Genomic DNA, 20,967 nt, shown 5'->3' with positions numbered 1-20,967 from the left:
TCCTCTGAGTCCCCCATTTCTTTTTCCTTTCTTTCTACCTTATGATGTTTCCCTACCATAGAAATCATAGACTTATGGAACTGATGGGGCTCTGGAAGTCCTCTGGTGCATCTTCCCTGCAAGCAGGGATGTCCCACTAACACCCTGACAGGTGGGCGCCCGGGCCCAGCTTGCAGTGTTTCTGCAGGACACATAGATTTGTCAGGTAGATGAGTCTTTAGACCTTGGTTTCCTCTCTGTATGACTGGTAGGAATGGGGTTGAACTACATAATCTATAAGGTCCCTTTGGCTCAAAAATTCTGAGTTTGTGTTCTTCCCAGGAGGAATGCTCCCAGTTCCGTGAGCTGTTCTCTTTTTCCCAGTTTCCAGTGAGCTCACAGTCCTTGTGGCCTCCTCTGTGGGAACCCTTGTTTGTCAATGTCCTTCTTAAAAACTAGACTCAAGATGCTGGATGTGATCTGCCCCATGCAGAGTATAAACACCAGGCTCTTTTCACACTGCAGCATCACCTGAGCCTCACTGGTCATTGTCATCCTCCAGGCCCTTTTCACACTAACTGTATAGTCTCACCTGCTGCATTTATGCATATTTTGCAATTATCTTCTGATTGTATTTAAAGGACTCCTCAGTTATCCTGTTCAAATTCCACCTTAATATTTTGGGTTTATTATTCTAGCTTTCAAAATCTTTTCTCAGTACGAATTCTGTCGTCTGATGTATGAGCTCCCTCTGTATCAGTTTCCTGTGGCTGCTGTAACAAATTACCACTCTCTGGACTGCTTAACACAACAGAAATTTATTCTCTGACAGTTCAGGAGATTGATGTCAAAAATCAAGGTGTCAGCAGGGCCTTGCTCCCTCAGAAGCTCTAGGAAGAATCCTCCCTTGTCCCTTCATACCTTCTGGTGGTTGCCGGCAGTCTCAGGCATCCCTTGACTTCTTGCTGCATCTGTGCACTTTCTGCCTTCATCTTCATATGGTCATCTCCCCTCCTGTGTCTCTGGTCTCCAAATCTCCCTCTCTGTATAGACCCCAGTCATTGGATTTAGGGTCCACCCTCATCCAGTACGACCATGTCTTAAGTGACTATAGTCACTTAATGTGACTATGAAATATGAATTCTGGGGTGACACGGTTTAATCCCGCACATGCCTTCTCAGCCCTGTGATTGCTGGTGTCGGAGACTATCTGGCTTTTTCACCGTCTCTCCTCTTTTGGTGTCTCTGTCTCTCTGTCCCTTCCCCTTCATCTGCCGCACCCGCCCTACCCTGGCAGGACAACAGCCGCCGGGTGGACAACGTGTTGAAGCTGTGGATCATAGAGGCACGGGAACTGCCCCCCAAGAAGCGGTACTATTGCGAGCTCTGCCTGGATGATATGCTGTATGCACGCACCACCTCCAAGCCCCGCTCGGCCTCGGGGGACACCGTCTTCTGGGGCGAGCACTTCGAGTTCAACAACCTGCCAGCCGTCCGGGCCCTGCGGCTGCACCTGTACCGTGACTCAGACAAAAAGCGCAAGAAGGACAAGGCGGGCTATGTCGGCCTGGTGACTGTGCCTGTGGCCACCCTGGCTGGGCGCCACTTCACAGAGCAGTGGTACCCCGTGACCCTGCCGACAGGCAGTGGGGGCTCCGGGGGTATGGGGGGCTCGGGAGGGGGAGGGGGCTCAGGGGGTGGCTCAGGGGGCAAGGGCAAAGGAGGTTGCCCGGCTGTGCGGCTGAAAGCGCGTTACCAGACAATGAGCATCCTGCCCATGGAGCTGTATAAAGAGTTTGCAGAGTACGTCACCAACCATTATCGGATGCTGTGTGCGGTGTTGGAACCCGCCCTGAATGTCAAGGGCAAGGAGGAGGTCGCCAGCGCGCTGGTTCACATCCTGCAGAGTACGGGCAAGGCCAAGGTGAGTACTGGGCCCTCAGGACAAGGTGACCTGGGAGTGCACACTCGGGATAGTAAGGGTAGGGCACATCTGTCTTCATCAGCTTGGGTTGGACAGAGGCTGACCCTTGGCTTTTCCTGGCCCCCAGGACTTCCTTTCAGACATGGCCATGTCCGAGGTGGACCGGTTCATGGAACGGGAGCACCTCATATTCCGTGAGAACACGCTCGCCACTAAAGCCATAGAAGAGTACATGAGACTGATTGGTCAGAAATACCTCAAGGATGCCATCGGTATGGCCTACCCACAGGTGTTCTTCCTAAACCTGCCAGATGCCCACCCCAGCCCTAAGTGTAGCTACTCCAGACCCCAAGTCCACCCTGCCTCAGCTTGATGCTTCTGGGCCCAGAGTCCCCTCCAACCTGATTCCGAGATTCCCCAAACCTTGGCAGCCCCTGTCCCTGCCCTTCGAAAGTGTGACCGCCCTCCGCTGTGCCCCCACCTCCACAGGGGAATTCATCCGTGCTCTGTATGAATCTGAGGAGAACTGTGAGGTGGACCCCATCAAGTGCACGGCGTCCAGTCTGGCAGAGCACCAGGCCAACCTGCGGATGTGCTGTGAGTTGGCCCTGTGCAAGGTGGTCAACTCCCATTGGTGAGACTGGGAACCCTGGGTTGGGGGGACAGGGTTGGGGGAGTCGTGTGTTCATCTGTTCATCCATCTGTCCATCTTCAAAGAGGACTGAGCACCAGTTATGGGCAAAGCATTGTACTTGGTGCTATAGAGCAGACAGAGAGCCATGAGGCTTGGCCCCTGCCCTCAGAGGACCTGCACCAGAATGAGTAGGGACAGATTAGATACACAGAAAGCCACAGAACGGTACAGTATGTGTTAAGTTCCAAGTGAGGGTACCCCCTCCCCACACCTCCGCAATGCAACACAAGGTCAGAGAAGGCAGATCTTTGACTGAGATAAGCAGGGAAGGCTTCGTGGAGGAGGTGCCCCCACGGCTGTGCTTGGAAGACTAGGTCAGGTTCTGATGTATAGATATGGTGGGCTGAGAAGACGTTTCGGGAGAAGGCTGTGGAACAGGCCCACGCGTGAAGGTGAGAGGTCCTGGGACAGCAGGCAGAGGTAGTTTAGTGGAGTGTGTGGCTCACAGTGGAGAGTGATGGGAGACGTGTCTGGACAGGGCGAGGAGAGTTAGAATCTGAAGGCCTCCGCTGCCAGGTAAAGGAGTTGGAGCTCATTGGTAGGTCGTGGGATGCCAAGCAGTATCATGATTGAGAAGGTTAATTCTTAAATGGAGGTGGGTGTGGCAGGTGGCTGGAGTAGGGACAATGAAGTCCAGGCTAGTTGGGGATTGTTGTTAATGGTTCAGGCATGGAAATCATAGCCTGAGTCAGGATGGTAGCAGGAAAAGTAGAAAGGGGCTACTGTAAGGACCCTCTGCGGAAAGGATCACCAGGAGTCATTGGGTAATTGGAAAGGAGGGGGCATGTCTGTGGGGAGCAAGGACAACTCCCAAGGCCATGAGGCTGGTGGTTGGGAGACCACGGTGGCCTCACTGACAGAACTGGGGAGTCAGGAGAGGGAGCCCAGTGGAGGTTGGAGATGTGGGGAGCGATGCTGAGCTCACTTTACACCAGTTAGAGTTTAAGGTGTCAATGGGACATTGAAGAGGAGGACCAGGGAGGTGGGAAGAGTGAGCTCTGAGCCATTCCAGGGACTGGGGATCATGCCTGGGACACCTCCATCCCCATTTCCCTGGAATCCAGAAGAGTTGGGGGGTCCGAGCTCCCTGTACCTCGAGTGACCCTCCATCTCTCTCCCATCTCTGTCTCTCCCTGGTGTCTTTCTTCTCCTCCTCTCCTTGTCTTTCTCACACTTGCCCCTGTCTCTCTCCTGCGTGTCCCTCTCCCCTCACCTCCTCTCCCCTGCATTCTCTCTCCCTACCCTGTCTGTCCCCTCTGTCCCCTCTGCCATAGCCCTCTTCCTCCAGCAGCCTCCTGTCCTCCTCCTGCGCTCCCGCCCTCCCTCCCTCCCTGTCGCTCTCACCTCTGTGAGGGTTCCACACCCTCACCTCCTTCCACCCCCCTCAGCATGTTCCGTGGAAGCTGAGGGTCTCTGGGGCTCAGTCCCGGTCTCTCTCTTTCTCTCTCTCTCTCTCTGTCTCCCCACCCCGTCCCCTCAGCGTGTTCCCGAGGGAGCTGAAGGAGGTGTTTGCGTCTTGGCGGCTGCGCTGCGCAGAGAGGGGCCGGGAGGACATTGCAGACCGGCTGATCAGCGCCTCGCTCTTCCTGCGCTTCCTCTGCCCGGCCATCATGTCACCCAGTCTCTTTGGGCTCATGCAGGAGTACCCAGATGAGCAGACCTCGCGAACCCTCACCCTCATCGCCAAGGTCATCCAGAACCTGGCCAACTTTTCCAAGTGAGGGAAGCCTCAGGCTGGGTGTCAGACGGGGCTGGAGTGGGCAGGAAGGGTCTCCCGAGTCCCTAGAGACAGGCGTGGGTTGGAGGCTTTCTGGGTGTGACCTGTACCTTCTGGATGCTTTGGCCAGGTTTACCTCAAAGGAGGACTTTCTGGGCTTCATGAACGAGTTTCTGGAGCTGGAGTGGGGTTCCATGCAGCAGTTCCTGTACGAGATCTCCAACCTGGACACACTGACCAATAGCAGTAGCTTTGAGGGTTACATCGACCTGGGCCGAGAGCTCTCCACGCTGCACGCCCTGCTCTGGGAGGTGCTGCCCCAGCTCAGCAAGGTGAGCATAGGCCCCTTGGCCCGTCCTCAGGTCGCCAGAGGCTCCTGTGGCCCGGAGACCACCCCCTGCGCAGATTCTTCCCCCCCTCCTGTTCCCAGACATGTCACTGCCACTTCCAATGCCACTTCCCCAGCTCAGACTCCTTCTACCTGAACTCTCTGAGGCTCCCTTAAAGCTGGGCTGTTAGCCCCCAGGTAATAGCCTCCCCATTCCAGGAAGCCCTCCTGAAGCTGGGCCCACTGCCCCGGCTCCTCAACGACATCAGCACAGCTCTGAGGAACCCCAACATCCAACGGCAGCCAAGCCGTCAGAGCGAGCGGCCCCGGCCTCAGCCTGTGGTGCTGCGGGGCCCTTCGGCCGAGATGCAGGGCTACGTGATGCGGGACCTCAACAGGTGAGCACCCAGGACCCCAGGCCTGTGCCCTAGGCGCCTTATGCTTCTGTCCTGGATACACTCCACTGGGCCCCATGTGCCTTTCTCGAGGGCTTGAAAGAAAGGAAAGAGAAGCGTTTTCTCAGAGAAAACGGTAAGGAGACAGGTCCAGTCAGTAGTTAGCTGCAAGCCAGAGGGAGCAAGGAATGTAGAGCCCCCCAAAACATGCTGAGATTCCGCCAGCTCCAGCCTGGCATAAGCTTAGGAGGTCCCTCTCCCTGCTCAGAGCTGGTGTTCAGCCTGTACAGTTGGACCAGCCACCTGGTGTCAGAACATTCAGGTAGCTCTGTATTAGTAAAGCAGCACCATCCCCAGCCCCGCCACCAGCACCCCTCAGACCTTGCCCCGATTCAGCACTACAGCAGTAGCCCCTGGACCCCACCCCGCAGAGCCTCCCCACCACAGCCTCCAGGCTGGGAGGCGCACAGATCCGCAGCTGTCGCTCGTTGTTTTGATGACCATCCTGCTCATTCCTCTGCCCGCATCTCTCCCTCCATGATACCATACCCATCCCACCATCCCCGCCTCTCCTTCCACACATCCCCAACTTCCACCTGCCTCTCTCCTTCTCTCTGTCTGTGCTCGTCCCTCTTCCCATCTCTCTCCAGCTCCATCGACCTTCAGTCCTTCATGGCTCGAGGCCTCAACAGGTGAGGGGCTCTCCCCTCCCCCGCCCTCTCCTCTCCTGTCTGCTCCCCCGCCAACCCCGACTCCAGTGGCCATCACCTCCCTCCGCTCCTCTTCTCCTCCATGCGCCCTCATCTCCTCCACATCTGCCCAGACCTGCCCCTCATGCCTCCTCCTGCTGCCCCATCTCCCCTTCTCCAGGCCTCCCTCCCTTCCCGGAGGGGCCCTGTCCCATCCTATTTCCTTCGCATCCCCTCCCATCCCCCCAGCCTGCCTGCCCTCTCCCGAGCTGCAAACGTCAGCTCTCAGCCCTTCCCTGCGGGTCCCACTCTTCACCCCAGGCCTATGCTGGACCACAGAGGCTCTACTGCTAGCAGCCTGGGTCTTACCTTCCACTCGTGTGCCCGCTTCCCTTCCTGCAGCTCTATGGACATGGCTCGCCTCCCCTCCCCAACCAAGGAAAAGCCCCCCCCACCGCCGCCTGGTGGGGGGAAAGACCTGTTCTATGTCAGCCGCCCACCCCTGGCCCGGTCCTCACCTGCGTACTGCACGAGCAGCTCGGACATCACAGAACCGGAGCAGAAGATGCTGAGTGTCAACAAGAGCGTCTCCATGCTGGACCTGCAGGGTGACGGGCCCGGTGGCCGCCTCAACAGCAGCAGTGTGTCCAACCTGGCAGCCGTAGGGGACCTGCTGCACTCGAGCCAGGCCTCCCTGACTGCGGCGTTGGGGCTGCGGCCCGCACCTGCTGGCCGCCTCTCCCAGGGGAGCGGCTCATCCATCACGGCGGCCGGCATGCGTCTCAGCCAGATGGGCGTCACCACGGACGGTGTCCCTGCCCAGCAACTGCGCATACCCCTCTCCTTCCAGAATCCTCTCTTCCACATGGCTGCTGATGGGCCAGGCCCCCCAGGGGGCCACGGAGGGGGCGGAGGCCACGGTCCACCCTCCTCCCATCACCACCATCACCACCATCACCACCACCGAGGTGGAGAGCCCCCAGGGGACACCTTCGCCCCATTCCATGGCTATAGCAAGAGCGAAGACCTCTCCTCAGGGGTCCCCAAGCCCCCCGCTGCTTCCATCCTCCACAGCCACAGCTACAGTGATGAGTTTGGACCCTCTGGCACTGACTTCACCCGTCGGCAGCTCTCACTCCAGGACAACCTGCAGCACATGCTGTCTCCTCCCCAGATCACCATTGGTCCCCAGAGGCCCGTTCCCCCAGGGCCTGGAGGTGGGAGCGGCGGTGGGGGCAGCGGCGGGGGTGGCGGGGGCCAGCCGCCTCCGTTGCAGAGGGGCAAGTCTCAGCAGTTGACAGTCAGCGCTGCCCAGAAACCCCGGCCATCCAGCGGGAACCTGTTGCAGTCGCCGGAGCCAAGTTATGGCCCTGCCCGTCCGCGGCAGCAGAGCCTCAGCAAAGAGGGCAGCATTGGGGGCAGCGGGGGCAGCGGCGGCGGAGGGGGTGGGGGGCTCAAGCCCTCCATCACCAAGCAGGTAGGTGGGGGTGGGAGGAAGGCCGGAGGGGTGAAGAGCAGGGAGGGAAGAAGGAAACGGGTTGGGGGGGGTGGTAGAACAGAGACTGTGGTTTGAAGTTACAATTTTCTCACTTCCTTTCATTCATTAAACAAATGTTCATAGAGGGCTTGCTTTGGCGCCACGTGCTGTTCTAGGCACTGTGCACTTGGCATTGAACGACAGACAAAACTCCCTGCCCTCATGGGGCTCCTGAGGGGAGATATGATGAATAACTAATATAGCTTTCACGAGGTGATGGGTGCTAGTGCAGGGGACAGGCTGGGGACTCTCATCTAGTGTGGGGGACAGGAAGGGGACTCTCGTCTCTTTGGGCAGTGCTCCCTCCCTCTAAAAGCACTCTGCCTCCTCCCACCTTCCCTCTCTCCTTCTGCCCCCACCTCGCCCCGTCCCAGCATTCTCAGACGCCATCCACACTGAACCCCACGATGCCAGCCTCCGAGCGAACGGTGGCCTGGGTCTCCAACATGCCTCATCTGTCAGCTGACATCGAGAGCGCCCACATCGAACGGGAAGAGTACAAGCTCAAGGAATACTCGAAGTCCATGGACGAGAGCCGGCTGGATAGGGTACGCAGGGCTCTCCCTGCCCCAAACCCCGTCTTACCCTTTACCCACAGGGCAGGCTTCTAGTCCCTTCCAAGGGCAACATCTGTGGTCAGGTAGTTACGATGAAAAAGAAAGGACAAAGACCCGATGTCTTCTCCTGAGAAGCCCTCTGTCAGGGGAGGCCAGATACAGTCCATTGAAAAACCCATTTCAACTGTGTTATTTTGGGTTACACACATCATAGACTGGGGAAAAGCATGCTCTATATTAGGCTGTCTCTGTGTTCTTCCCCGGGGAGAACATGTTGAAGCCCTGGCTCCTGTGACTTCTCAGGAAGAAGTCAGGGGAAGGTACTTCACTAGCAGTGGGAGCTGTACATTGGGCGAGGGGCAGAGTGGTCGTACCAGGACCCATGCATGGCTTACCCAGTCACTGTTCCGTGGGCATCGGTGACAGAGGGTTGGTGGTTAGGGGGAGGGTGGTGTGTATTGGCCCATGTGTGGAAAGACTGTCCAGACTCTCAGCTGGTGGTGGTCCCGAGCAAAAGTCAGCAGGAGCTCTGGCCTTCACACACTTAGCAGAAAGTTCCTTGGGAGCCGTTGCTGCGAGGACCCTGAAGAAGAGGGTAGCTACAGGGTTAGATTATATATACAGAATACGTGACTGCAACTTGGGGAAGCAGAGAGGCTTTTGGGGAGAAGTGGTCTCTGAGCAAAGGAAAATGTTGGGATTGATGTAGATGGACTTGAGCTAAGAGAATCTTCAGGCCTTATAATAAATTATTTCCAGCACCATTTAACAAGCTGAGGCCAAAATGCATTCCACGTGTGTCCATGAGTCTGTCCAGGCTCCTGTGTGGGTCCTCCTGTGTCCAGATGCACATGTGAGGGCATGTGTGTACCTCTAGGGTGGGGGAGTCCACCATTTTGCTCCATCTTGAGGGAGCCTCAGCCCCACGGAAGGGCCTTCTTAAAGGCCAGTTGTGTGTGTGTGTATGACCAACAGGCAGAGAAGGGCTGGAGGAGGCTGGTGGGGTGTCCCTCACCACATGGTGGCTGTGCTTGGCAGGCAGGGGTACAGGCTGGGTGGTGGGGTCAGGCACAGCCCCCCTCACAGTGCGGGGTCGTGTGCCCGGCGGGCAGGTGAAGGAGTATGAGGAGGAGATCCACTCACTGAAGGAGCGGCTGCACATGTCCAACCGGAAGCTGGAAGAGTATGAGCGAAGGCTGCTGTCCCAGGAAGAACAGACCAGCAAAATCCTGATGCAGTATCAGGCCCGGCTGGAACAGAGCGAGAAGAGGCTAAGGCAGCAGCAGGCAGAGAAGGACTCACAGATCAAGAGCATCATTGGCAGGTGAGGGGCGGCCCGGGGAGGAGTGGCAAGGGAGAGCCTGAGGCTGAAGAGGGCCAACGAGCTCCCCCCAGCCCCCAACCACCATCCCCCATCCCCCAACGCAGGACACCAGGAGGAAAGCCCACCACCCTCCTCCCAGGGTTGTCACCCACTCCGTCATCACCAGATGGAGAGAAACCTCCCGCTTAGTGCATTAAATATCCCTTTACTAAACCCTGATCTCTCTCCTAGTAGAGTAACTTCTGAAGCCCTTGGAAAATGTACCTCTTACTGTCCAACCATCTCTCTCTGTCTGGACCTGGCCTAGCCTGGGACTCCCCCACTGGTTATTCTCAACTCAGCCTGTAATGTTCACCCCAAATCTAAGCAGGGGTCCCTTGGCCATAGTAGCCCCTGACCGTCCCATCCTGGGCCCACCCTCCTCTGCAGCCGTGGAAAGGTATTCCATCAGAAAGTAAATGATGCTTGTTATAGCCTGTGCTCTGTCAAGCCCTGGGCTCCAAGGAGGTGCCTCAACAAGGGGATCAGTTAGCTTGAGAACTGGGTAGGACCCCCACTCCAACCAGAGCCAGCTCCATTTCCACGCATTCTAAATGTATTTTTGAGTAAGATTAATTAGAAGAAAAAGGTTTGACTGGAAACCTTTTTGAAAACCACTGCTTTGATATCCTTTATGAGAAGTTACCTTGAGAATCGTCACAGAAGGCAGGGAGAGTCCGGGAATTATGATTGCAGAGACCCCTCTTGGGCGAGGGGTGTCTAGGGGCTGCCCTGGAGATGGCCTAGTTTCGGTGAGGTGGGGTGGGGGATGGAGAAGCCAGGTCTTCAGCCACAGGGTCTGAGGGACGGCACGGTCCTGAGTGGGAGCGCAGAGGGCCGGGGTGCCTGGTGGTAGGTAGGGGGTCTCTGAGGCACAGAAACCCGTACTTAGCAGGGAGATGCGAGCGTCCCTGAAAGGAAGGTGAATGACAGGGCATCTTTTGGAGTCAGAACAATGGAGGGATTCTGAGCGCGGGGGAGAAGGATGCCCAAGGCTTTTCCAGAGAGCTGTGGGGTTCCCCGGGATCATGAGCTCCCCAGGCAGGCTCCGCGCCCGTGCCCGCCACTAACCCCACTGAAGCCCGTCCCTTCAGGCTGATGCTGGTGGAGGAGGAGCTGCGCCGGGAGCACCCCGCCATGGCTGAGCCGCTGCCCGAACCCAAGAAGAGGCTGCTCGACGCTCAGGTGGAAATTACAATGTCATTTATCTTCTCCGTGTCCCATCCCCATCCATCCCACTGTCCTTCGTGCAGTCACTGCACCAGCCACCCCAGCCCCATCGCCATCCGTCTCTCCCATTGTTCTCCATTTGTCCACTGGCTGCTCCCGGCAGCCCCCAAGCGACCCCATTTTCATCCCATTGTCTGTGCCTTTGTCACTCCCAGCAGTGTCAGCCCCCCTCCCCTGCCGTGCCTCCCCACCCTGCCTTTCCCACTTCTGTTTGCGTTTCAGGACCTTCTACCAGAACCTCAGACCCCACCAAGTTCCTGGACCCCTGCCCCTGCTGGGCCCACCCCTGTGTGAGTCAGGGAGTTTGGCCTCCTCTGAGCTCCTCTTGGGACAGGAGGGCCAGAGGCTGCAGTTTGCTGGAACAGAACCCAGGGCAGTAGGAGCGCTAGTGTCCTCAGGCTCCGGCTGGTGCCCTGGGGACTTGGGGTACTCATCACCGCTGTTCTCTGGGCCCCCCAATCCCCATCACTCCTTGACAGCCGCCACTGGGCCTCCTCTTCCCGACTCCTCAGATCCTGAAAGCCCCCTGTCCTGTAAGCTCTCCCTTCCTTCCCTCGGTGTTGAAGGCTTAGCCGCCTTCTTTGGCCTGCCTCTCCCTGTGGTCCTCACTCCTGACTGGCCTCTCCAGCTCCTGGCTGCTCGCCCTCTCTCTCACCAGCCAACCTTTAGGACCTCCCTCCTGCCCCCTTAACCCCTCGTTCTCCCCCAATTCTGCTCACTTCCCACCCATGCTCCTCTTTCCTCTGCTCTGACCTCCAGGCTTCCCCCCCAGCACCACCAAGGCTCCTGACCCCATGACCCCACTCTCTCCCCCTGCAGCTCCTCATCAGGTAATTCTCCTGGTTCCGCTTTGACCACGGGCGGAGGACACAGGGGGAGGTGACTCCGGACCACTGCAGGTTGGTCGTGAAGCCCACTCCCCTCTGACTCTCCGGAGCCTCTCCCCTGCTCACTGCTGCCCCCCACACCCGAGGACCTCTACAGGCCCGACCCTCCGGACACCTCCTGCACAGACCTGTCTCCCCAGGCATTGTCCCAAGAGCACTTCCTGCCGCCTCCCAGAACTCCTGACCAGTACCAAGCACCTTACCCTAGATGGCCCGCACATCCCCCAGATCACACTCCCCTTCCTACACACCTCCCCGTGGCCTCCTCCTGACTCTCAGTCCTCCTCCTCTACCTCTCCAGTGTATGTCTGTCACCCCCCATTTCACCAAAGCGTCCTTGGGGGTTGGGATGTTGGGGTCAGGGTTTGTTAAAGGGGTGGTGGTGATGCTGGGTTGGGGGCCCCTGGCTAAAGGGGCTGTGCTGGCTGCAGCAGGTAGGCTGGGGTTTCCTCTTCCTTCTCCCACACCTTGGTTCTGTAGAGAGCCCTCCTTCCTCCCACCCCTCACCTGTTTCTCTCTCTTTCTCCTTCCTTACATCTGTGAGGTAGAAGGCATCTGGGGTTCCTATTCAGCCCCATTGGGTGGGAATTAAGAGTGGGTAATTAATTAAGGGAGACTTTGGAGTGCTGGGAAAGGATGCTGTTCAGATGTCGGGACAGTAAGGGTGAGTGGAGCAAGGAGGAGCGAGAAAGGAACCTTGACAGATGTTAGGATGTGGACTGGTGCATGTGGCATTGGGAGTTGGAAGTGGGGGGAGGTGTCCTCCTAAATAAGATCGTGGGCTCTGTAGCCATGTTGATTCCAGGCAGAGATGCCAGAACCAGCAGATTAAATAACCTCTCGTCAGTGCTTACAGCCCTGGGCTGCTAATGCCACTCACTCCCCCTCTCCCGCCACCCAGTGGCCTTGCCGGACACAGAATCCTACCTGAAAAGCCAGTAAATGGGAAGCAGTCAGCCACTGACATCACTTCTGAGATGCTTTATTTTCTGCGGGATTGATCTGCAGTGGGCAGTGTCTCCTCACACTGTAATTTTAACTCTCTGCCTGCCCGGCCTCTCTGTCAAAGTAGTTGGTGAGTTAAAAACAGATGCTGCAAGGCACCAGGGGACCTCACCATTTAAAGGACTCCTGTGGTGAATTCTTTTGTAAAGTGAATAATGGCACCCTAATTTATCTCCTTTCTAAATTTGGGTCCATGGGGGTGTTGGGGGCATGCCTGTGTGCTGTTGCCAGCAGACAAGCAGAGGGAAGGGAATCTGAGGTTTCCTTCCCCTGCTCTCCTGCCACACTCAGGATACCCTACCAGACAGGATTTCCTCTCTTGCTGGCTGTGGAAAGTGTGGGAGAGGCAAGCTAAGAGGGTGGCTTTGCTTAAATCTTGGGTTTGGGTGACCTTCTGAGAGATGAGGAGAGGTGACCTGGGAGCCTCTGCTTGGAGTGTTTTTATATCTTTTAGAGATTCTGTCAGACACAGCTAGGTTGCCAGGATTCAGTGCCCTATGGTCCAGGAAATAATTTGGACACATTCTCTAAACCCCTTTCAGGTATTGGTCCCTCTGTAACTCAGCCATTAACATAAAAATTAATTATGTGCCTGTATTTTTAAAAGCCTAAGCAAGCAACCCAAAGTGTAGAACACATGGCTTTCTTCTCCTCTCCCAGCAGAGGAACAGAAGCCAGAGCTGAGGCGAGGAGCCAGGAGTTGGTCCAGGAGGGGTAGGAAGGGGTAGAATAGGACCAGGGGTGGGAGTAGGGTTTGGTACCCCTCACCCTCTAACTGGGAGCCCAGGGTGAGGGAATGAAAGGAGCGTGGGGGTGGAAAGGAATGAAGCCCTTCTGTTTCCTGGGGATGCAGAGCTCGGGGCATGCTGCGTCTCTGCAGAAGCTCCTAGTCCTTTCCTTCCTGCCGTTATTGTGAGCGAGAGGCGGCCCCTCCCACAGTGTTTTCTCCTTCCCACATCACTTCCCTGAATCCCCTTCCTTTCCCCCCAGTACAGTTAAACCTCTCTAATTTGGAATGTTATATTTGAGAAGCTGGCCACTGTGAATAAGTGACAAAACTGAATGACAGTGTCTATTTAATGAAATGCATGTCTTCATACTATATACAGTAAGTAGAACTCAATGAACGAGGCTTTCCCACTTGAGGCCCTCAGGGAGCATGTGTTAATGAGTAGATAGGATTGAAAAGTCTGTTTTCTGGTATAGGTTAAATATTCCCTCCCACATACACGTTTCCACTATTAATTTTGCTTAGCACACCCTTTCTTCACAGATAAAGGAAAACTCAAGCCCAGTTTTTGTTCAAATTATGGAAAAAAATCCCAAATCCATGGGGGTTTGGATTAATGAGGTTTTGCTGTACTGCTTCCCCTTGTTCCCTCTACACAAAGTTCCCACCTCTGATTGGGGGTGGCCTGGGAGGGGGGGCACTGGGCAGGGGAAGATGCAAGGGTTAGGCTGGGGGTGAGATAGGAAACTTACTTCTTGTGAACTGGGTTCCTGATGTGACTCCCTGGGTTGAAGGCCCCTGTTAGGAGTCAGGGGTGAGATTCTCTTCTCCCTGATCCCAGAAGATGTAACTTCTCCTACAGGTGAGAAACAAAGGAGGAGGATGCGGGTGGGGGTGTCCTGGGGGAAGGGGGTGGGATGTGGTTTGTGGAGTGGGCCAGCTCTGGGGGAGGCCACTGCTAGGGAGCTGGCACCCAGGCCCCCGCGAAGCGTCTCAATAAGTCCGCGCTCTCCTCTTTGGTGTCTTGCAGGAGAGGCAGCTTCCCCCCTTGGGTCCAACAAACCCGCGTGTGACGCTGGCCCCACCTTGGAACGGCCTGGCCCCCCCAGCCCCACCTCCCCCACCCCGGCTGCAGATCACTGAGAACGGCGAGTTCCGAAACACCGCAGACCACTAGCCCACCTTGCATCACAGACTTCCTTCTCCCTCCCTGTGCACCCCACCTTGGAACGGCACCAACCACCAGGACTGGACGTCGCCGAGGGACAGCGGGATTGCCTCCCTGAATGCCTCGCTGGGGGGCACCAGTCCCCCACCCCCACTGCACCATTTCCAGGAGGGAGAGCAGGGACCCTCAGCTGCTCCCTTTTCCCTCCTGTTGGGGTGCTTCCCCCTGTGACCCCCAGGAACCCTTGCCCCAGGACATCACCTACCCCACACAGACCCCTTCACTCCGGGGTGCTATCCCCATCCTCTGCCTCATCGTTCCCCTGAGCACTGGGGGACAGACCCTCACCCCACCGTGGGGGTGCGGCACCTCCAAACTTTCAACTTCAGGGTGATTTTTTAGCAGTAACCAGAGCTGACAATCTAACTCCCCTCCACCGCCCCATTTTGGCCTCCCCTGTCCCCCTTGTTATGGGGAGGGGACCCCAGGTGAGGGGGCCCTATTACCCCTTGATTTCTCAGGAGCGTCTGGGGGGGCTCAGCACGCACAAACTCCTTCTCCTCCTACCACTCTTAAATTTACTCCCTCCCCACCCAGAACCCAGATGGGGTGGAGGGGCCACCGGGGCAGGGAGGGGGTGGCAAGGGGGGAATGGGAGTTGTCTCCCCTTCTTCCCATACCTGATCTGCTCTTGGCTGGTCCCAGAGCGGGGTGAGGGGGCTTGTGCCCCCCCCTCCCCCAGTGTGTTGGGTGGGGCGGAATTGAGGTTTGGGGGAGGGGTTAGGGTTTAGGAGCGGGTGTATGTTGGGGAGGACAGACTAGTTGATCTGCCCTACCCTGACACACACAGCCCCGCTGCCCCTTCCCTCTCTTTTCTTGGTCTCTACTCCCAGGGGGAGGGGGGAACTTACTCTAGGAAAAGCCATGCCTCTCTCCCCCAGGGTGGGGGGACCTGTGTTGGAGGAGGGGTGTTGGGGGCCCCCTTCCATGACTCTGTCCCCCGGGGGAGGTAGGACAGGGCTGGGCTTCCCTCTCATCCTCCCCCCCCTCCCCAATCTCCCTCCACCTTCCTCCCTCCCGCCAGGTCCACAATTTTTCGGTGTTTCTCTGTACATAGCTCTCTGGCGGGATAGGGGAGGTAGGATGGATGGGGTTTGGTGTGGGTAGGTCACAGGAGGGGAGAAGCCCCTCCTTGGCACCCCCTCTTCCCTGACTGCTGTCCCCTACCCAGCCTTGCCCCCTCATCCCTTCTTGCGTTTGGTATTGAGACTCTTCCCAGACTCGACCCTTCTTTCTTTTGTATGGACAGTTCCCCTTCAGTCCCATCCCACTACACACATACACCCAGCCGGGGCCAAATTTATACTTATATAAAAGTTGTAAATATGTGAAATTTTATCCCTGTGCCCTTTCCTTGCTTTCCCAACCTCAGACCCTACCCCTGGACTCCCTTTCTTCTTCTCTTCTTTGGCTGTTGTAATTATCTGGGGTTTGTACTGTACATATCCAGGGTGTGTGTGTGGGGGCTGGGGGCAACCCCTCTGTACAGAGCTTCCTGGCCCCCTCCCCCTCATGCTTCCCTCCCCCGGCCACCACCTTAAGGGTAGGGAGATGTTCTTCCTACCTGTTTTATTTTGTTTTCACGTTCTCCCTCCCCACCCTACCCCACTCCCAGCCTACTCTATCCCCAGCCACTGTACCTTTTTCTCCACTCCCAGCCCCATTTCCTTTTTTTCTGGAGTGTGTGGTGAAACAGAAAAATCATGTTTAATAAACGGAGATTGTTCTTTTATCGCTGTGCTTACTTTCCTAGGCTGGGACCTCCAGGAGGACCAGCAGGGTGACGAGCTGCTTTTTGAGAGGAAGCTGACAGCCTAGGAGAAACTGTATATCCTTGTGTGGTGCCGTAGTCTTCACCCTAGAATATCGCTGTCCCGACCAGCGAGGAGATTTATTGTTTTAGTTAGAGTAGGGGTTTTGCACTGGCCAAACTTACTCCGTCTATCTCTCCCCTCACCACTGCGCCACTTAACCCGAAGGAGTAAAGAGGTCAAGGAACAGCAGCATTAAATAAATAAATAAAACATTTTTTAAAAAAAAGGAACAGCAGCATTCTCTGATAAAAGATTCCAAGTATACATCTACGTGTACCTTAAAAATAATTACCTAATTGGTAAAACTACATTTGTGAAACATCATCTGACTGGTGAATTTGAGAAGTATGTAGCTACCTTGGGTGTTGAGGTCCATCCCCTTGTATTCCATACCAACAGAGGACCTATTAAGTTCAATGTATGGGATACAGCTGGTCAGGAGAAACTTGCTGGACTGAGAAATGGCTATTATATCCAAGCTCTGTGCCATTATAATGTTTGATGTAATATCGAGAGTTACAAGAACGTGCGTAACTGGCATACAGATCTGGTACGAGTGTGTGAGAACATCCCCATCGTGTTGTGTGGCAACAAAGTGGATATTAAGGACAGAAAGGTTAAGGCAAAGTCAACTGTCTTCAGCCGAAAGAAGAATCTTCAGTACTATGACATTTCTGCCAAAAGTAACTACAACTTTGAAAAGCCCTTCTCTGGCTTGCTAGAAAACTGATCGGAGACCCTAACTTGGAGTTCGTCGCCATGCCTGCTCTCGCCCCACCAGAGGTGGTCATGGATCCAGCGTTGGCAGCGCAGTACGAGCAGGATCTAGAGGTTGCTCAGACAACTGCCCTCCCGGATGAACATGATGACCCGTGAGAAAGTGAAGCTGGAGCCCAGAGTCAGAAGTCTAGTTTTATAGGCAACTGTCCTGTGATGTCGGTGGTGCAGGGTGTTTGCCACTTTATTATATAGCTAAGCAGAACATGTGCTTAATCTTTGGGATGCTGAAGGAGATGAATGGGCTTCGGAGTGAATGTGGCAGTTAAAAAAAAAACAAAAACATTTTTTTGGGGACCTGCATATTTGTGTTTTGGAACACAGTTGTTTCCTCCTTGAGTTTCAAATATAAGAGTGCTACAGTCACATCACAATATTCAGTGGTGGAATCTTGTTTGTCACCGTCATTCCCATTCCTTTTCGTTTAGAATCAGAATAAAGTTGTATTTTAAATATCTAAAAAAAAATTACCTAGAAATGAAGTTTATTTAATTGCTAGAGGAAAAATAAAAATTAGTTTAAATGCTCCCGTGCGGAATGGAGGAAAGAACATGGTGCCTCAGCGATGTGCGGTCCAGCCCCAGGGCCACCACTTGCCATCCTCGGTTTCCCCCGAGGAAACGGGATGGAAACACCTACCTCGCTGGTGGCGGAGCCCGAGGGATACAAGGTGATGCGGTCAATACGTAGCCCATACAGTAAGTGCCCGCTTAATCTCGCCTTCTCAGCACCTACTAGAGGCGGGGGCTAAGTTTAATCACGGGAGCGCACGCCCACCCTTTCTGCGGCCCGGCTGGGGCCAGCGGCTTCTCGCCAGCACCGCCTTCTCACCCGCGCAACCAATCAACATGAGGCTTGTAGGCCGGCGTCCCCCGATTGGCTGCCTCTCTGGCACCGCCCAGCGCCCCGGCATCCGCGTCCGGCGGGGAGGCGGTGGCTTCCGGCCGGGGCGGTACGGTTGCTGCAGAGGCGCTTTGGACGCCGGGCCGCGTGTGTACTCTCGGGGGCGTGGCGGCGGGAAGGGCCGGGCGGCAGGCGCTGGCGGTCTCCGGGTGGCCGCGCCTCCCCTGGAGCCGGACTCTGCGGGCACGTGAGTGGGAGCGGAGCGGCGGGGAGAAGCCGACCCGGCCGGCGAGGTCCGGCTCGCGGCTGAAGGACCTCCTAGTCTCCACAGGCCCTGGAAGTTCAAGCCTCGGTTGGTATTTTGTTGTGGTATGTTTTCGTTTTCTCGGCGGGGGAGTGCGTGGGACTGATCTGCCCGAACAGCTGCCGACTGAAAAGTTTTCACACGTTGGGGGGCAGGGGAGGCGGGCGTTTGAGGAGACACGGTTCCCCTTATCCAGAGCTTCTGTGACCCCGTCCCTTTCCTTCACAGCCCTCTTCCCGCGCGGGCTCTACCTCACCCCTCACCTCCTGTACTCGACCCCTCTGGGGTTTCTCTCTTCCCCAGGAGGCCATGGATACCTCGACGCCTTTGCCTCCCGTAGCCCCCTCCCCGGCCTGCAACCCAGCCCCACGGACGATCCAGATCGAGTTCCCTCAGCATAGCTCGTTACTCCTGGAGGCCCTGAACCGCCACAGGCTGGAGGGAAAGTTCTGTGACGTGTCCCTCCTGGTGCAGGGCCGCGAACTTAGGGCCCACAAAGCGGTGTTGGCTGCCGCCTCTCCTTACTTCCACGACAAACTACTTCTGGGGGATGCACCACGTCTCACCTTGCCCAGCGTCATCGAAGCCGACGCCTTCGAGGGGCTGCTCCAGCTCATTTATTCCGGGCACCTCCGTCTGCCACTGGATGCTCTCCCTGCCCACCTCCTTGTGGCCAGTGGTCTCCAGATGTGGCAAGTGGTAGATCAGTGCTCAGAGATCCTTAGAGAACTAGAAAACTCAGGTGGTGGGATTTCAACTCGGGGAGCGACCCCTTTCCACACACTTCTTTCCACCACATCCTCTCCAGGAGACTGGTGCATCCGCTCTTCCCCTTTCCAGACTGTGGCGCAGTCTTCCGCTTCTACCCAGAGCCGCGTTGGAGGGGAGGGGAGTGAACTGGGAGATATGTTACAGCTTCAAGTTGAAGAAGAGGAGGAGGAGGAGGAGGAAGAAGAAGATGAGGAGGACCAGGGGTCAACAGTACCCTCTCAGACTCCTCAGCCTCAGAGAGGGTCAGGGGGTTTTCCCCGCTCTCCTGCATCCCACGCCCTACCCACATCCACTACTCCTTGCAGGCTTGCAGAGAGCGAGAGTGCTCCACCTGAGTCTCCTGCCCCTCATACTGTACTGCCTCCCAAAATCTTCTACATTAAGCAGGAACCCTTTGAGCCCAAGGAGGAGATATCAGGAGGCGGAACTCAGTCTGGAGGAACAAAGGAGGAGACCAAAGTGTTTCCAGGAGGGAACACTGAAGAGAATGGAGAGCTAGGGTTCTTGCTGCCCTCAGGAGCAGGGCAAACATCTGGAGGAGGTGGTCCATCCTGGAAACCAGTGGATCTTCATGGGAATGAAATCCTGTCAGGGGGTGGGGGACCTGGGGGAGCAGGGCAAGCTGTGCATGGACCTGTGAAGCTAGGCGGGGCACCCCCTGCAGATGGAAAACGCTTTGGTTGTTTGTGTGGGAAGCGGTTTGCAGTGAAGCCAAAGCGTGACCGGCACATCATGCTGACCTTCAGCCTTCGGCCCTTTGGCTGTGGCATCTGTAACAAGCGCTTCAAGCTGAAGCACCATCTAACAGAACATATGAAGACCCACGCTGGAGCCCTGCATGCCTGTCCTCACTGTGGCCGCCGGTTCCGAGTCCATGCCTGTTTCCTTCGCCACCGGGACCTGTGCAAGGGCCAGGGCTGGGCCACTGCTCACTGGACTTACAAGTGACTACTGAGGCCATACACGAATTTCCAGGACAAGGGAGCCACTGCTGCTGTTGGGTACTTACCCCTCACTACCATGGCACTGCAATCCTGTATCTTGTTAATTATGCCAAGAGGATAGCTATGTTATGGACCTCTTGTTTTTGGGTGTGGGCTTCAACCTGACCGATTTGGAAACTGATTTCTCATCTCACTCCAGGTTTTGGCTAACTACCCTACAGGAAAGTGGTTTACAGGCCATACGTAAATCGATCAGTTGCCCATAATAGATATTCTTTTCATACAGGAAACTGGAATTCAGATTAGAAGTTTATATGATGAGAGACGAGTTAGCAAGAAAAATTATGATAAATATTTCATTCAGTCTCTGTGAGTAGTTAAGGGAGCTGGTCTCCATCTAGAGATATGTTTGATTCAGAGTTCTGGTAATCCGGAGACTAAGCTCTAAGCTTTACTCTCCCTCATCATTGCTGAAATTATGTGAGTAGAGGTCTTCTTATATACTTTTGTTAAAATTTTCCAGAAACCCTTCAGATTATAAATTGCTTTCTCACTAGTAGGTAATTTTACAACACCTTTTTTGTTGTATGTTGTAGTTGAGCACTTTAACAGATTGCGCATTCCATGTGTCACTTAGATCCCTCTTTAATAGAGGATCTTAGTTCCCGGACCAGGGGTCTAACCTACGCCTCCTGCAGTGGAAGCACAGAGTCTTAACCACTGGACTGCCCAGGAAGTCCCTCTTGTCTACCTTTGACCACCACTGATCATCCATATTGATCACACTGACTGGAATGTGACCAGTGAACTCAGGAGATGGCCACTGACCTAAAATACTCTCAGGGTAGAATCACCGCTCTGAAGAAGTGGCTATGGTCAGAGGGACTCAGGGCTGAGACGGCACATGCTGAAAACTAGAGAAATAACTGCACAGTGGGACCACACCCCCTCCCTTTCCATCCCTACCCACACTTGACAGCCCCTTGGTCGACACATAGAAGGATAGATGTTGGAATGGGGAGATTGTCATAAGTTTCTTAATTTCTTCAAATAAACTTTGCTGTGAAAGCTAAGCTGACAGTGGACTGAATTGAGTCATTTATATGGGAGAGACGATGTGAGAACAGAGTTGCAAAGACTTGGACATATTCCTTATGCGGCTGGGTTATGTTGATGGGGGAAGAATCGGATAGTCTCACACTGCTGCAGAGAACACTGTCCTGGATGTCAGTGGGCCAGATTCTCAGCCCT

At 55.6% G+C, this 20,967-nt stretch overlaps 2 protein-coding genes and 1 pseudogene across 7 annotated transcripts in view; all 3 read left to right on the top strand.

Moving 5' to 3' along the window:
• SYNGAP1 (synaptic Ras GTPase activating protein 1) overlaps positions 1–14,212 on the top strand; it is a gene marked incomplete at both ends in the record, with an annotated part of 29,783 nt that extends 15,571 nt beyond the window's left edge. Inside the window, 12 exons of one of the 5 annotated variants that reach the window (XM_082664197.1) lie at positions 1,277–1,903; positions 2,031–2,175; positions 2,393–2,537; positions 4,078–4,314; positions 4,445–4,646; positions 4,862–5,040; positions 5,688–5,729; positions 6,129–7,203; positions 7,638–7,811; positions 8,939–9,144; positions 10,278–10,368; positions 14,066–14,212. In XM_082664197.1, coding sequence (XP_082520323.1) covers positions 1,277–1,903; positions 2,031–2,175; positions 2,393–2,537; positions 4,078–4,314; positions 4,445–4,646; positions 4,862–5,040; positions 5,688–5,729; positions 6,129–7,203; positions 7,638–7,811; positions 8,939–9,144; positions 10,278–10,368; positions 14,066–14,212 — 3,270 coding nt within the window. Of the gene's footprint in view, positions 1–1,276; positions 1,904–2,030; positions 2,176–2,392; positions 2,538–4,077; positions 4,315–4,444; positions 4,647–4,861; positions 5,041–5,687; positions 5,730–6,128; positions 7,204–7,637; positions 7,812–8,932; positions 9,145–10,264; positions 10,369–14,065 lie in introns of those variants that run through there. The other 4 variants (XM_082664196.1, XM_082664200.1, XM_082664198.1 and 1 more) reach the window with 4 other exon arrangements.
• A 978-nt stretch (positions 14,213–15,190) lies between these two features.
• LOC309828240 (GTP-binding nuclear protein Ran-like) lies at positions 15,191–16,953 on the top strand (annotated as a pseudogene). Its single transcript has 2 exons — positions 15,191–15,212; positions 16,338–16,953. The product of its transcript is annotated as a GTP-binding nuclear protein Ran-like (transcript).
• A 1,019-nt stretch (positions 16,954–17,972) lies between these two features.
• ZBTB9 (zinc finger and BTB domain containing 9) lies at positions 17,973–20,730 on the top strand. The gene is made up of 2 exons (XM_082663833.1): positions 17,973–18,066; positions 18,305–20,730. Exon 2 carries the CDS (start codon positions 18,311–18,313, stop codon positions 19,718–19,720), a length of 1,410 nt encoding a protein of 469 aa, XP_082519959.1. The 5' UTR covers positions 17,973–18,066; positions 18,305–18,310; the 3' UTR covers positions 19,721–20,730.
• The last annotated feature ends 237 nt before the right edge of the window (positions 20,731–20,967 follow it).

This window comes from Grampus griseus (genome assembly GCF_964374135.1).
Source record: "Grampus griseus genome assembly, chromosome: 10".
Classification (NCBI taxonomy): domain Eukaryota; kingdom Metazoa; phylum Chordata; class Mammalia; order Artiodactyla; family Delphinidae; genus Grampus; species Grampus griseus.
This window is presented reverse-complemented; position numbering and strand designations above follow the sequence as displayed.